Source organism: Anarhichas minor, unplaced genomic scaffold, assembly GCF_050575085.1.
Source record: "Anarhichas minor isolate MPS153535 unplaced genomic scaffold, ASM5057508v1 ptg000028l, whole genome shotgun sequence".
In the NCBI taxonomy this organism is placed as follows: domain Eukaryota; kingdom Metazoa; phylum Chordata; class Actinopteri; order Perciformes; family Anarhichadidae; genus Anarhichas; species Anarhichas minor.
Window position 1 is genome coordinate 16,062,501 of NW_027466474.1, and position 16,938 is coordinate 16,079,438.

The window sequence follows — 16,938 nt, forward strand, 5'->3', positions numbered from 1 at the left end:
CAATATATAAGAAGTGGACGTAGTCATCGTGACGTCACCCATTGGTTTGTGGACTGCTGTTCTGAAGACTCGAGTTCGGCGATTTCGCCATCACCAGCTTGGATTATTGCTGCCTCCATGTGGTTATTTTCATAACCATTCCGTAATGGAGGTTACCGTATTTGGAATGTGGAGGAGTGACTTAGTGACGCCGTACACGGCTCTGGTAGCGACAGCGACCTGTCAATCACAGTAAGCCCGCCCTAAAGCATACCCTGCTTTATGGCCTATTTAACTCTAAATGGACCATAATTTACTAAATGAACATCATGCTGTATTAAATAAGACTTGAAACTAGAGATTGAGACCATAAACTCATGTTTACAATGTTTACTGAGAGAATAAATTAAGAGAGAAGTAGAGTCATTTTCTCATAGACTTCTATACAATCTGACATTTTTTTGCAACCAGAGGAGTCGCCCCCTGCTGGTCAGTAGAGAGAATGCAAGTTTTTAGAAACTTCCACACACGCATAGACTGTTTTAACTGACAAATTTAGCGATGACGAAAGTAATTAAGGCTGTAAGTTGTAGCCAAGGTGACAAAAAAAAAGTTTTTGGAAAGCTTCTCACTTTCATCGACTCAATCATTCACTCCTCCTCCGGTTATTGGCTCATGTGGATGCAGGAATTGGATGTAGTGTTTAGAAGGGTGTACCGATAAATCACTCTGGAAGATTCAGCCGTCAAGACTTTTATACACATACACGCCTGTGGACCTCTCGGGCACATCTGCTCTTATCATCTTATACACACACACACACACACACACACACACATTTGTATTATTTATGTTGGAAAGAAAGAGGGGAAGGGTGGAGAAGAACTGAAAGACATTAGGGAGACAAACATTAAATCCCCTCCTCGGTTAAACACTTTTACAGGTAAATCTTGTGGACGCTGGGCAACAAATCTGCTTTGTGTTATAACTCCCTTCCCTTCTGCTACCAGCAGTTAAGTCTGGTTCCTCTTATGTGGGAAATCTCCACCAATCTCGTTGAACAGGTGTTCAAAACAAACACGGTGAGGCGGTGACTCTTTTTTGTGGAATTCAGGCTCAAGTTATTTTGAACTAAACATGCAGAAACGTGTGATACTTCCTGAGTAGCACCATAATCCGTTTAGATAGATCCACGTTTTGAATCCGTGACGCTGCCAGCAGCACAGATCACAGTCGTCACCTGTTTATTTTGCTGCTGTCAGTCACAGATACACACACAAGCAATTTGTCTCTCCAACATTCTGGATACCGGTGAAAAGATTTAGTGTCGGCTTCTGAAAAAGCATTTCAGAATGAAATCCATCGTTGTGTATTTTGTGTAAGGGTGTGTCAGCAGGTGTGTTCTGGGAAACCAAGATGTGGCTTTTTTTGTTTTAGCATTCCAGTATTTAAAGGAAAAGAAAACGAATAGAAAAATAATTTGCAAGTTAAACTTTGACTACATTATTTAAAGAAAGTGACTGAATGGATCTTTCTACTAAATAACAGCTTCTGGTTTTGTGTTCTCAGGGATTTAAAGAAAAAGAAAGATTCGTGGGTTTGATTTTCTATCGCGTTGGGACTTTTTTTTTGTTCAGAAACTGAGCTGTAGAATGATCCTCATTTCATTCACAGGTGGTTATATTAGAAACTATTGTACAAACACAATGATAAACCACACGAGGTTCCCATCTGGGATTACAGATCTATTCTCTTCAGAAATGGATCTTTATTTCTTCAGAGAAAGATATTTGGGCTTTCACTCATTTATTAGATGAACCCTTAACTTTATGACACATTAAACTCACCTTCTGAGGACGAAATAGAAACTATGGACCACTTCTTTTTATTTTCTTAATAGCTAAACTTTCTGGTGTGATGTTTATGATTGAATCAAAAAGCTTTTCTCTCATTTAACACAAATATTATATACTATACCGACTTTAAAAAAAAAAAACTTTTTCGACATACAATACTATAACCTTTTGACTTTTCTCAACATACGATACTATGACTTCATGACTATTCAAAATAAATGTCAGGTTTTACAGCGGTTTCCAAGGTTCCTAAGTTCAATTATTTTTTGTAACTTGACACAAAAAGATGAAACATGGCTCAGTTTTCATCAAATCACGACATGTACATGTATGTACACAATAAATAAATAAATGTTTGAGTTTACTCTTGTTCAGATTAGAGAGAGCAACACAAACTGGATTCCTGGTATACGTACTTATAGCCAATAAAACGGATTCAGGTGACCTACCGGTCACTCCCCTGCACATCCCTTCTGTTTCTTTATTTAAATACACGTGACAATTTTATATCACACTTACATTATACTTGTTTATAGTACTGTTTGTGCACTATATTTTATATTTTATAGTAAATTTCAACGTTTCTATTTTTTGCTTTGTGTTAATTGTTGTTGATTGTTTAATGTTATGCACCAGTCGCCATGTCATATTCCTTGTATGTGCAACACACCGTGACGAATAAACGGTTCTGATTCTGATTTACAATAACTTCCGTTCTCATTGCCACCATGTCGCCCTCTGGTGGCGAGGTTCAGAACCTGCTGCTAGAGATCTGCCTTCACAATACTTTCATATTACATGCATTGATTCAATTTCTTTTTTTATTAAAAAGTAGACAACGATATAAAAAAAACAACATAAAAACCTGTTTCTGGCTCAAAGAGGACGGGATGTGGCAGATGGTAGAAGTGATTCGAGCCCTGCAATGAGCCCAGTGAAGGACCAGCACTCTGACGACAGTATAAAATGTTCCACCACGCTCGTCCTCTTCTACATCACAAACACACTGACAGTTCATACATGTATACGTGTAGATACAGTACAGAGCAGAGAATACGGGAGGAAAGGAACGAAAAGACAGGAAACTACTTCCTGTTTCGTTCAGCTCAAGTCCAGTTGCCTCGTTCACAGATGTTCACTTCTAGAAAATGTCGAAAAAAAAAGAAAAAAAAGAAAGGGAAGTTGATATGAAAGTGCCCAGCTCTACACACACGCACAGGCTCCATTTGTCAGCGCTGTAAGGCACATGAATGATGGAGGAGGATTTTAAGTTAACTCTCACAACTCCGCAGGGACTGTAAAATATAAGAAACGACTGATGGGTTCGTTTGTACCTTTGAGATTCTGTTAAAAACAATTCAAAGCTTCATTTTCTCTTAAATCTCAGCGGGTTGCAAACTGACGACGCCCAAATCAAGTTCAATTCAGTTGATAAAAGAATACTTGTTAAAATGACATTTTTCTCTTTCAAAATTCAAATACATCGCATCACTAACACAACGGGACCAAGATTACAAGTGGAAAAAAAAAATAAGAAATAAGGAAAATAATATGCTATTACCAACATCTAGGTCTGCACATCTTCATGAGCACATGTAGAAAATGTTTTTGTGTTTTTTCTGCATCCTGATACTAGTTGACCATGTTTGTAAATTCATAACAATGAGGACCATCACGTCTGGTAACCCTTTACATGACACTGTGTCTATGTTTCGGCCTCCAGCATTATTAAAGTGTGTGGAATTTGGGCTCCCCCCGTCTGTTACAATATTTGAAAAACCCGCATAGAAATGGGAATACTGCTGTAATGGAGGTGTGCTCACTGACGTTATGTACAAGGTGCAAACATCCCGTTACTGTTCCGATGAGTCGAAACGAGCGTGATGTCAGCGTGAAGGGCGGCTGATTTCAGAAAGAGAACCTAAAGAGCGAAAAGAGAGGAGCTCGGGGAGTCTTTTCAGTCCTTCCAGAGACGTTTCTGGTCACTCTGCAGCGACGACGTGACGCTGCTAGGAAAAGGAAGAAGCTCCGCTCCTTCCGTCCCCGAGCGTCAAATTTCCACGTCGCTCTCTTTGTCGTTGTCGTGGTCGCCGTCGTAGAACTCGTTGGCTGCCTCCGGCCTGAATGAAAACAGTTGGGAAACATTATTGCAGTCAAATTGATTTTTCAATGGAACATGCGCTAGCACTCGTCTCAGCCCCGTTGAAGGAGCACCGACCTGGTGTAGTTCTCCTCGCCCCCCCTCTCGTCGGGGTCGGGCTCGTCGGTGCGCTCGTAGCTCAGCATGTCGGAGGGAACGTCGTGGATCTGGACGCTGGGCGCGTGGTTCAGCATCTTCAGGTTCTCGAACACCGTCTGACGGATCTGCTCCAAGTACTGCGGCAAAACATTTACATTTATTAATTTTATGCAACTCGTCAAAGCGCCCGGAGACGCATCTGGACAAGGACTACGCTTTAGTGCGGGACTATGTCTCACCGGTCTGGAGTTCTGGTTTTCTATCCGGGTGCTCACATCGGGATGCAGCGTGAAGTCTGGAGCAAAGTACTCAAAGTACTCTGAAGTGGACAGAAACAAGAGGAGGAGGAGGGACAGAAGTCAGGGAGGGAAAATGAGTTCCATTGAATTCTCACTAAAAAGCATCTTCTCAGAGATCTAAAAAAATAAATGTCAAGGTTGAAAACGCTCAACGATGATCTTCTACTCCACAAAAACACAACAGGACTCTGATGCTGAAGCCAAAGACACTGAAGTGCATTGTAGGTGAATACTCCTGATAACTGAACGCTTACAGTTTAGCATGTTAAAGCACAACTCACCGCTATAAGGCAGCTCATCGCTGATGGATTCATCCAGTAGCAGAGACGTCTCAAAGGTCCTACGGGCACAACAGAACAAGACCCTTTAAACAACGAAGCCCGTCTCATGACTAAACTCAGAACATAAACCCTCCATGTTTAGCGCAGAACACTTACCAGCAGCGAGCCACGTTCCTCACGGTGTAGCCTCCTCCTCCCAGGACCAACAGAGGAATCTTAAAGCTCTTTACAAACTCCACACATTCGCTGACCGACGGAGAGCAAAGCACGCACGTTAACACGCATATGAGCCCATCGTTACCGCTACGCTACACTCTGAACGTGACCTAAATGGAATGTGATGGCGCTGTGTATACACTCTAAATAATGGTGTGGAAATGAGTCAGTGTTTACAAAGACAACACGTTTCATATAACATAGAATGGCGTATTGAACACAAGTCAGTCTCACCCATGTCCTCGTATGCTGAGGTTGAAGCAGCCCAGCCGGTCACAGCCCAGAGAATCTGCTCCGCACTGGAAGGAGAAGAACACACAGGCTTCATATAGGTCGCTCCTCCTACGGTCACATGCAGCCTTAACGTCTGATAACGGGACGGGTTCAATTCATATGTCATCTTCTAAAATGATGCACAACGCACTGAGACGAGATGACAACAGTGCCGGACTGACCTGTAGAACCATGCAGGTCGGCTGGTAGAAATCCACCACCTGCTTGATGACCGGCTGGAACAGCTGCCGGTAGCCTGAAACAAACACACACACATACAGATGTTGGCTGTTGAAGTTCACAGCAGTATGAATCTGCAGAGCTCTGTGTGTTATTTTAGACGATAGGTGTTACGTTTCAATAATGAAGTGAACTCACTCTGGTCGTCGATGCCGTCTCTGAGAGGAACGTTGAGGCAGTAGTACCGACCGCTCTCTGCTCCCACCTCATACATGTCACCTGCAGCCAACACACACACACAGTATTAATACACACCTATACAGAGACAACACAGTAACATAATGTAAATGGGGGAATTTTTGACGTTTGACGATAGACTTTACTGTGTGACTTATCTATGGGGTATTACATTTAACGCCAGGATTCCTGCATATTGAAGCCGCTCAGATTACATCGTTTGTCTTATTAAAACGTGCACATTAAATATGTCCCTACTGCATAGTTATCCATTCATTTTCTTAGCGGTACATGTCCTACATAAAAAAAAAAAAAAAGAATGTCCGAACAAATAAACGTGTCATTTGTCTTTGCAGTGATTACAAACTGAAGTAAAATTGACATGAGTGCACAAATGTCCAGGCTGTACTCTACACACTGAAAACATTCCAACGACACATTGTGAGTCGAGTGTTTAATGCGGCTCGTACCCGTTCCCGGGAAAAAGTAGTTCCCGTATTTGTGGAAGGACACAGTCATGACGCGGTCGGTCAGGTAAAAGGCCTCCTGTACGCCGTCGCCATGGTGAATGTCTATGTCGATGTACAGAACCCTAGGGTGGTACCTGTAACACACACACACACACAGTTATTAAGAGAGAAACACACACAGCAAACACTTGATGAAAGTTCTTCAGAGTGTCTGCTCTTACTTGAGTAGCTCCAGAATACTGATGACGATGTCATTGACGTAACAGAACCCAGACGCCTGCAAAACACAGAAAAAGTCATTTTCGTCCTTTAAGCAGTCACAGCTGATCATAAGGGGCTCGGCAGAAAGGAATGAAAACTATAGACGGCACTTTCTTCTGACCTCAAACTTCTTGGCGTGATGCAAACCTCCGGCCCAGTTGATGGCGATGTCACAGATCTGGAAAAACAAAGTAGAAAGTCAAATTAAAAGGTTACAGCTACCAGCAGTGCTGCGGCCGTTTCAGTTCAACAAAGAGTGATGTCCAGAGATTGAGGCATCATCTGCTCCACACATGTTCATCTCTAATTCATGCTCAGCAGCGGGGCAGGAAGTTACCATGGCAGCAGAAACAACACAGAAACTCTTCTAAATCCGTGGGCTGTGATGCTTGTGACAGGGGAGCTAATTAAATGGCACGGACCGCTGGTTTCCACTGACTTCGGTCGTGCGTTAGCGTGCGTGTCTCACCTTGTGGTTGAGCTGTGTGGCTCCCTGTAAGGAGGCTCCTGTGTATCTGGAGCAAAACTCAAAAAGACCTGGAAACACGGGGCTGAAAACACAAAATATTTGAGTTACGGGTTAGTTAGTTAGTCCGTCCTCTAATAACAGTTATATAGATGACCTGGTATTTGATGACTGTGAATCGATGGGGATTTCGAATGCTATAACAATAAATTGCAATAGTGTAAAAAAAAAAAATCATTAACAATTTTAGGGCCTTAAGAACTTTCCAAAACAAAGCGTTTCTTTGAAAGAAGAGTAAAACTCACCAGTCGTCTCCCACATTGAACGTGTTGAGGCTCTTGGTGAAGCCCTGCATGTTGTTGGGGCTGACCTTCTGCAGGAAGTCTATGTAGTCTTCAGAGTGGAACCGACACATGTCGTGCTGAGACGCTTTGTATGGCTTGAACACCTAATGAAAACAGACAAGTTAGAAAAAAGTGCAGTGTGAAATTCCGTGTTAGTATATACTCCTGATTTTGGTGTTTTAGCAGATGTTATTTCAGCGATAGAAGCATCCGCAGGGTCTCAGTCTGTGACAGCGATCTCTCCGTGCTGCTCACCATCATCTTCTTGTACAGTCCATAGTGCAACACCAGACTGTGAGTCAGAGACAAACGGTGAGGCTTCATGGGGTGACCAGCACCTGGCAGAGACGGACAGATTCCACATTATAGCACAGATATCTGAACCGAATACGGAATGACTCAGTTTAAGATCGGGTTTCCAGAATCTCTCCCATTCAGTGATTTAAAAAAAATAATAAGTATACAATATATAATCTGTTGTGCACTACAGAAACAGAAAGATAAGTCTATAAGAGCGACTACCATGACGCCCAATATTGAAATAAGTCATCTGGATTACATAACACAGCACACAGGGGCAAATGCATTAATATAGTAAAATCACTGCTGAAAGGACTTTTTTATTATTACACTAACAACAAATACTAAAACACACAGAATTACTACATTTCAAACTATTGTTTTATGGAAAGTGTGCAGCTATACACGTAAAGACTCTCTCTTTAAATAAAATCAATATGAAGCAAATAATAACCTCACAACATAGATCATGTGTGTCCATGCTCTTTCCACATTGTAAACATTCTTCCGCTCTGACGTTTTGTATATTTCTATCCTGAGAGCATTTAAGTTTCAAGTTTCAACGCGAGTTACGGTGCATTGGATTACTGTCGTAAATAATAAAGGGTCCGATATTATTTCACTTCAACTGTACATACGATGGCTCTTTTTTACAAGCAAATCTGCATTTACGATAAACTACCCATTTTAAAGCGTTAAAGTTACTGTAGGAACTACCGAGACGTCTCAGGCTGACATTCTGCATCGACAGAGTGACACATGATGGAAGATTTAAATAAATGACAACTTGTAACCTGACGTTAGCTAGCTTAGCAAAGCAGACGTTATGGCATTTGCACAATACGTCGTCGACGTTATGAAACTGTGCTGTAGTGAACACCTGCACAACAGACCTCCCAATGCACAGAGAGAGCGTGAAATGCTCCAAAAAAAAAAGAAACATAAAGTGGCGTCCCTGAAGTTATTAGCATGTAGCTAGCTTGCTCCAGCACCATCCCCCTTCGTAGGCCTGTTCACTACGATAACCCAACTCACCATAATGAAAGTTGCCCACGTCTGGGTCGTAAAAATAAGAGGTTCTATTGTTCATTGTGAAAGAAGTATCTTCTGACTTATTTCCGCAAAACTACGACTGTTCCTTGCAACTATATAAATCACACATTTTCTTTCAATTAGCAGAACGCCGCCATTGTAAACACCGACTCGTTTACGTCATCAGACGGGGACCGTAATGACGGAGAGGGGAGGAGGCGGAAAGGAGTTTTCTGAAATAACCGACGTTTTCTGAAATAACCGATAAACTCTACTCCGTTTACCGAGACTACCATGTTGTTAATTTCTTTGTTATTTTATAGTCATTTTTTAACCAGCATTTACTGGCATAAAGTCAACGCCTTCTGTTTAACTTGCTTACAAGAGCGCTTAAACCTCATATATTTAGCCTCTTAGTATTGCTCTCAAAGTGCACCAGGTTGATGCTTTTAACTTTAAAATGTACATCATTTTCTTATTGGGGTCCGGGTCCACCCACTAGTCTCCCAAAATCCTGTCGGGAACACTGTATAGTTTATTAAAAACAACAACATGAAAATCCTCGATATACAGTACGTTTTGATAGTCTGTTTTACCGTTTAGTCGAAAACAACGAGAATACGGAAATATCGAAATTCAGCTCGTTATTTGACTTTGGTTCTGTGGTTTTTACGTTTTTGAATTCAGAAACCAAAAACGCAAATACGACGGCCCATTTCCGTTTTTCCGATTTTGGTTTGAAACGAAAAACGAGAAAACCATGGTAGCTACCGTATTGTCGTTTTTTCGACTGAAAGGTAAAACAGACTATCAAAACGTACACGGACCCAGCTGCTAGTATGTTCACCGTTTTCCTTCTGCTTTCATCCACCAAGGACTTGGTTCGGTTGTATTCATTTATTATAAGTTCCCCACCAGATTTCTTGGTAACAATGGATTCCACCAACTTAAACACAATGAAGAACAATTCACTATGTTAGGAATATATCCATTGCAATTCATAGTTGACTAGAAGTCACTAGAAACCCAAACAATGTAATGTAGGGCCTTCTGTACATTAGTAAGCACCAAAGTATTTAAAATTAGTTTTGGATAAAACTTTTTTTATACTTTTGTAATACTTTTTAGAAACCTACTATTATGTACAAGAGACCCTAAATGACATGATTAGAAGGCTGTTGTGGATTTGAGTTTCCAGAGGCTTTAAATGCTGGAAATAAAGAAACATGACTTCAGCAATGCCTTCAGACCATGCAATATAAAATCTCCAAGTCTGCCATCTTCATCAGGAACAGATTTCAATGTGTCACAATAAATTATTGGTGTTTGTGAGTCAACGCTCACGTGCTTAGCCTCTGTATCCAGCCTCTGGTGTTTTCCAGAAGGGCTTTCTGAAATGATGGCTGTATCCTGCGAGTCTGACGAATCAAGGGATGATGGTTGGGACTGCTCAGAAGATGCTGCCGTGGAGACAGACTGTAGCCATGATTGGAGAAGCAAGAGGGAGATGAAAACGTTATACACAGTCCCCACTAATGTGTCCCTTATCTAATGAACAACATAAGCTTCACATGACAAAGAACTTATCAATTAAATAATATGCATTACAAATGTAACTGAAGCAAACCTGTGTCATATGTGATGGTTAGCAGCCCAGTTGATGGATCCTTTACTATATCCTCAAAAACATCGTCGTCCAACTCAGTTCCCCAACTGTCAACAACTTTCACCCCTTCGGTTACGGCTGCAGCGATATTCAGATCTACGGAGTGGCCGTCTGAAATCACGGTTAGCGGCTTTGTGGATGACGGACACAAAACGGAAGACTTAACTTTTCTTCTTATTGTTTATTCTTATTATTTCTTAACTATTGTGAAGTTCACACACATAAACTATAAAGGAACAAAAGCAGTAATTGCTCTCCAGTAGGACAGAGACTTCAGCCTCCAGCAGAGCTACAAGTGAGAACAGACAACGAAACCGAGGAAACGAGTGAGAGACGTGTGTTGACCACATTTATGGACCCATTATCTAGTAAACCTTTATGTGTAAGTGTTCATTTTAAAGTCAATTTGATATGTGAGAGAGAGAGAGAGAGAGAGATAAAGACCTGCAGCGTTGTAACTAAGTTTGAAAAATAAAACTTCTAAAACTTTCCAGGAAATGTGTCTGTTTGAGTTCATAGAGGAAGATTTTAGAGAAGATCTTAAGTATCAAACACGACCTTTCATTATTAAAGACTACTTTATTACTCTGTCGTATTGTTTTTAACTAAGCAACCAATCTACTTCCTGTTTACATCGGCACCATCATGCCCAGTGTACGTGAATAGTCACGTGATGTTCATTTTCAGGCATGTTAGTCTGGACGGAGATCATTTAGAAAACGATGAAACGTGTGGACGGAGATCGTTTTTGTGTCAAAACTCAGTTTTAAAAAGAAAACGTATTAGTGTGGATGTAGACTCAGGAAGCCGCAGCAGAGGGGTTGAAGAGCCGCATGCTCCAATTGTGGTGGAAAAAAGATATCCCGTACCTGCCTTGCATGAGTCTTTTGATGCTGAAATAAAGAATACCAAAGACCAGAGGTTCCCTTCTGTATATTTATTTTCTGCGCAGAAAAGGTTCAATCATCACAACAGAATGCGTACAGTCTCAGTGAGGAAGAACCAAGAAACAAGTGAACAAGCTTGTTTATACAGAATGAGCAAAGGTGGGAGCTGATGGCCAATGTTACAGACATTTTGGTCTCAGATTTTGGTCTCAGACTGATAGAAACAACAATGAAAAACAAACGGCCAGCAACCAAAACAAGCGGCCCAAAGGCCTTGGCGGTGGAACATCCTCATACAACACAACTCCGGAGCCGCGCGTTGCCGACCCCTGAGCTAACATTAGCTAATTTAGCAAACTCCCCACACATACAGTCTTGGCTATTTTACTGAACCCATGGACGTCACAAAGAATAAAAAACAATCACCCTCCACACTGTATTGACATTAACGTTGCTGTCGAGTTTGAGTTAGCTAGCTTGTTAGCCTTAATTGGCTTAACGTTGACCTCACATACGCTAGTCACCAACTCGGTCATGTTAGACTTTTGTAATTCAGCATTTTAAAATGCAAAGACAGCTGGAATATGGTGAACCAACAATATAAAGTTATTATAAGCTGTTGCTTCTGTTGAAATGCCAAATAATTGTTTTAATAGGTGACTAAAAGACGTTTAGAAAATGCCGTCGTGAAAAATCTAGATGGGTTAGAAATGAGGTGAAGAGGTGGGCGGGGCTTCTCAGAGTACTTCTGACACCACCTGTTTTAAATATGTACATATTCACTAACACTAGGGGGCATCTTACTCAAGGTGTTGTTGAAATAACTCTGAAAGAGTCCATGGACTTTGACACTGCATATGTAACACTGGGGGATTTACTGTGTAGGAGAGCTAATATCCATTAGCTACAACATAATAGTATTTCGTAGCATCCGTGGTAATGTCTCTGAGAGTGAACTGTGCTTCAGTTTGAGCAAACCAGACGGATGCTTGCGTCTCCCAAAACTCCGGCAGCTTGAGCTGAACTGCGTGCGCGATCATGTTCATCTCTGGAAACGTCCAGAAGACTCAGGGTCACCAATGTAGGAGCGCCGGAATAAAAAAAGTTTGGTGGCTTGAGTGAGTTGAATGAGTGAGTTGAATGAGTGGGCCAAAATTCCTCGACAGCGCTGTAAAAGACTCATTGCCAGTTATCGCAAACGCTTGATTGCAGTTGTTGCTGCTAAGGGTGGCCCAACCAGTTATTAGGTTTAGGGGGCAATCACTTTTTCACACAGGGCCATGTAGGTTTGGATTTTTTTTTCCCTTAATAATAAAAACCTTCATTTAAAAACTGAATTTTGTGTTTACTTGTGTTATCTTTGTCTAATATTTAAATTTGTTTGATGATCTGAAACATTTAAGTGTGACAAACATGCAAAAAAATAAGAAATCAGGAAGGGGGCAAACACTTTTTCACACAACTGTATATATTATGTGATGCCTTGGCATTATTTTCTTTGTTACACTCAAACAGACTCGGGCAGCAGGACTGATATGTTTATAAATCCACTGTAAGAAGTGTCGCACCAGAGCACAGTGCCATCTTCTTGGAAAACGACACCAGGCTGCTACAGTGTAACCATACTCACCACTGCACACATCAGACTGGTAAGCTCTAGCTCGATATTCTGCTTTTTCGTGAAGGAGACGTCCGGTTTACCAGGGTGCATCGTCAACCACATTTTGCAAAAGTAACTTCTTATGTATTAAATTTGAAACACAGAGTTGCACAATGAAATGCAGATGAAGCAAACCTGCAACAAAAACAGTAGTGCATTTTTATTTAAAATCTGCATCAGTAAGAATGTAAACCGAGACGACAAAACTATTCTCTGTGCAGATAATATGGCCGACATCAGGGAAACGTTACCCATCAACTCTCTCTCTCTATATCTATAGATGTATAGATATTTGTGCACCATAGTACATATTTGTGAATTTTCTTCTGTGGTTTAAAACTGTTTTTAAGTCCAATAAAAAATTGGTGTTTCATTCAATGAAATCTTCGGGACTGCAGTGTAATACAATATAAAGAAAATGATATCAAAAGTGAGGCATTTTATTTTGTTAGCTATGAGTAAAACATGTCAATCGTTTTTGTGATACGATTTCTTTAAACTGAATTATACTTGCACGTTACAGCGAAAACAAAGCATTTGTATAACGAACATGATAAGTTAAATGCACTTTAGACCAAGAGCTATAGATTGTTTAAATGGGGCCCAAAGAGATGAACTGTTAATACATTATTGATTGTTAATAAAAACTGCTATGCATATATAAATTAAACTCATTAAAACATTCAAAGATCATTTGTTAATGTCCATTGTGTGGTTGTTAATAACTCTTCCAGGTCACACAATGCAGAAGTAGCTGTTGCAGACAAACCTCAGAGATCTGAACCTTTTTATAGTCGTTAGTGCAGCATCACATGATTCTATGATGGACTGTTATTTACATCTATGTATGTATTATTGATGTATTTTTTTATTTATATATGGCAATTATTGAATTATTGTTGGTGTGCAATTATTATTTATTAAATGCATGTTTTCCAAAAGATTATTGTCTGACCAAAACTTGTATTCAACTAGGTAGAGCGCCCTTTAACCACAAAGTTGGTGGTTTGATCCCCGGGGCAGTCTGTCTGCATGTCAAAGTGTCCTTGAGCAAGACAATGAACCCCAAGTTGCTCCCTGGGCACTTTACAGCAGCCCACTGCTCCTAATGCTAAGATTTCATGCACGTGACGATCAAAACAAAGTTTCAGTTTAGTCTTGCATTCAGTTTTATACACAACCTCCAGAGGGCAGCAATATGGACCTGTTGGCAGTTGCTTCACTCAACTGCAGAAGAACACACAGCAGCAGTGGGTGGTTGTTTAGAGACGGTCTCTGGATGTTTGTAATTCAAGAGCTACAATGCAAAGGCTAAATGAAGAACTGGTGGTTTGAATGCTGCAATGTTTTCTTTACTTTAAAAAAGTTTGTATTTGAGGCCTGAGATAAATGGGAGCAGTAAAGAGTTTAAGCAAACCACGGTAGGTTGAGAGTGCAGTTTAGTCAGCCGTCATGTCATAGCCAATGCTGTCTTGCAACAGCCTGTTCATTTTTAAAAAAAACACAGGTTCTTTTTCATTTCCTGAAAGGTAACAGTTTTGGACACACAAGGTTTCTGCCCGACAGCGACGATATCATCATTTATTTTAGAGAAGGCACTCTATTTCTATTTTGGGCGAGGCAGATTGCCTCCTCTGTAAATCACAGCGGGACACCCTGGTGTAACCCTGTTGTGCTGGGTTGGTTGAGTTCCAGGTGGATGTTTGAATTTCTGCATTTTAGTGGCAAATCACTCTCTGGCAACAATGCTGTCCTCTTCTCCGAATAGACTTCCCATTTCCCGCTCGTCTTGAATACATAATCTGCACAAAAATATACAAACCCTTGGATTTTATGCAACCTCAGCAAAGGATAGATAGCAAAGCAATTTTTCCCCCACCTGAACAAAAGAAAACCACTTTTTTTTCCCAAACTACTTGCAGACACATGATGGCACTGTTGCCCTACGATGTAAAATACTGAATCACACTGCACCAAGACTGAACAAGATGTAAAGCCCCTCCACTCATCTCTCAGGTTGTCCATCATGTCCTGAATCCAAAAACCCTCCCCTCCCCATATTCTTCTCTCCCAACAACAATCCACGCTCAAGTCCTGGATTCAGACATGTATTGGGGACTTCATTACCTTATTTCCTTTCGCTCCAGAGCCTATCGCCTCACCTTGGCCTTTTCCTCGTTGTACACACACAGGCGTAGCTACGGGGAAAACATACATATGCTCCTATGATACGTGTAGCGTACATACAGTGTTTTCTCGTGGGAATAGGTTGGAGGATTGGACTTGATGATCTCTGAGGACGTGAGGGAATACTGTGCGGGGAGAGATGGCGGTTTGGTTTGGATGGGATGGATGGATGACAAGGAGGCTGGAGAGTAGAGTATGTGAATGTCAAAGCTTGGACAGAAAAATGTCACGGGGAGGATGGATGGATGGATGGATGGATGGATGGATGGAGGGGTGAGGGCGGGGAGGTTGTAGAGGAGGAGTGGGTGTTGCACTTTGCAGAATGTCACCGCTCCAGTAAGTATTAGTCATCTCTCTCTCTCTCCCCCTTTCCCCCCATTCCTTAATGTCTCGAGCTTTCATCTTCTGCTCTCTGGCTCGCACCGGTTTGATTGATTGCTGTAGGTTTTTTTCGAAGGGCTTTCGCTACAGATAAGGTACCGCCTCTGGCTGCACACGGAGTTCGCATACCGGGGAAGTCGAAATTTGCAAGACGACCCGAGTCAAACATCCCTAATTTTCCGTCAAAATTCTCTCAGGAAAATAAAACTGTTTGCATGATGCACGTGAGGGACATTTAATGAGGGTCTTGCTTTGTTTTCTTGATCAGTACGAGCTTGTTTATTGCGTGCAAAGTTCACGACCCTGCCTTTGCATACATCAGTCTGTCTGAGGAAGATTTTGTTTTTTATGTATGCATTTACTGAATAGAATGTTAGATGACAATTATTAAGCTTTTAACCTTTTTAACAACTGAATTAATTGATTCATTTGAGACATGAATTTCCAATAGGCATTTAAAATCAAATCAAAACACTAAAATCATGTTGCGTTTGTTGGCTTAGAACCACATGGCGCTTATATTGCTCATACAATGTGGTGTCTGCCTCTGCTTTATTCCGACCGATGATTGGATAACAATTGTTTGGCTGTTAGATTCGATCAGCTTATTAGTGCATCTTGCACCCGATGTGGTGTCCATAGCCCGTTTTTGTTAAATTTCATGATTTCTTTTTTTTTTTTTGTCCCATTTTCTTTTTTTCTGGTTACGGTATTACTGAGAAAAGCAGTTGTTTTTATTGTGATGTTTTTCCACTAGTTAATTATCAATGTTGAAGCAGGTCAGATTGTGTGATGAATGTCTGTGGGATTGTAGCACAGTTGATTTTATAAAAAATGTATGCAAACTGCAAGACTCGTATCGTATTGCGACTGGTCCTAAATTTAGCCCTATATTTGTGACAGTGATATCATTTTTTGACACAGGTTGTCTTCGGTCGGCAGATTTCTAAATGGAACCTTCAGTGGACATTTTTGAGTTTGATTCTTTTGGAAAATCCTTTTGGATTAACAAACGAATGCCTCTTTGGGAGGTGGAAGTGTTCAGGGTCTCAGAGGTCACCAAGTTTGATCTACTAGGATCTTACAATCCTCTTGAGGTTTCAGGGAAAATGGTGACAGAAGTTGGACGGATTGGTGTGGCTGGGGTTGCAGATCTGTTTCAGGTACTCAATAATGAGACAAGTGATTATTCTAAACTCTTTGTATCCCTTGTAGACTATATTGTTGTTGGTGACAGTGTTTTATTTTTAACTGAAGGCTTATAGGAGCAAATACAATGAATTACTGTGGAAAGCAAGCAGGAAAAGATGAAAAAGCAAGTGAGGACGATCCTCCTATTTGCTGTTGAAAACATGGTCCCTTGACAATACACCCTCCATGAGACTCCACTTTCCACATAGCCATTTTTCAATAATTAAAGTAACTTTCTTGATGTTGTTTTTACTTAAATTGTCATATTTTGCGAATGTGTCGCATTAGTGTGCAGTGCTATTTAACACATGACGGGAGAGTTAAAAGTTTATGATAAAAGTGAAAGTGGCTGTTGCCTGAAGCCAATTATCATCCTCTGAGAATAAGCTGGCTAAAAAATGTTTATACACACACACACTCAACAAAGTGCTGCCACAAAATGTGTCCATTTCTACTGTAAAACTGCCTTAAGCAGAGTCCCTGCAATACCAAATGTGAACTTTTAAGATGGTAAGAAAAATCATAAGACCCAT

At 40.9% G+C, this 16,938-nt stretch overlaps 1 protein-coding gene across 1 annotated transcript; it reads right to left on the reverse strand.

Annotated features, from left to right (window-relative positions):
• Positions 1-2,638: 2,638 nt before the first annotated feature.
• hdac3 (histone deacetylase 3) lies at positions 2,639-8,626 on the reverse strand. The gene is made up of 15 exons (XM_076103431.1): positions 8,437-8,626; positions 7,357-7,439; positions 7,063-7,205; positions 6,761-6,842; positions 6,413-6,469; positions 6,252-6,307; positions 6,031-6,164; positions 5,522-5,602; positions 5,326-5,399; positions 5,105-5,169; positions 4,811-4,900; positions 4,655-4,713; positions 4,314-4,393; positions 4,054-4,211; positions 2,639-3,955 (listed from the first exon to the last, which is right to left on the reverse strand). Exons 1-15 carry the CDS (start codon positions 8,489-8,491, stop codon positions 3,886-3,888), a joined length of 1,287 nt encoding a protein of 428 aa, XP_075959546.1. The 5' UTR covers positions 8,492-8,626; the 3' UTR covers positions 2,639-3,885.
• Positions 8,627-16,938: the final 8,312 nt, after the last annotated feature.

Coding starts and splice junctions, on each gene's coding strand:
- hdac3 (XM_076103431.1), bottom strand. CDS start 8,491: ATGAACAATAGAACCTCTTATTTTTACGACCCAGACGTGGGCAACTTT. Junction 5,170..5,325: donor CGACCTGCATGGTTCTACAG/GTCAGTCCGGCA, acceptor TTCTCCTTCCAG/TGCGGAGCAGATTCTCTGGG. Junction 4,394..4,654: donor CGATGAGCTGCCTTATAGCG/GTGAGTTGTGCT, acceptor TGTCCACTTCAG/AGTACTTTGAGTACTTTGCT.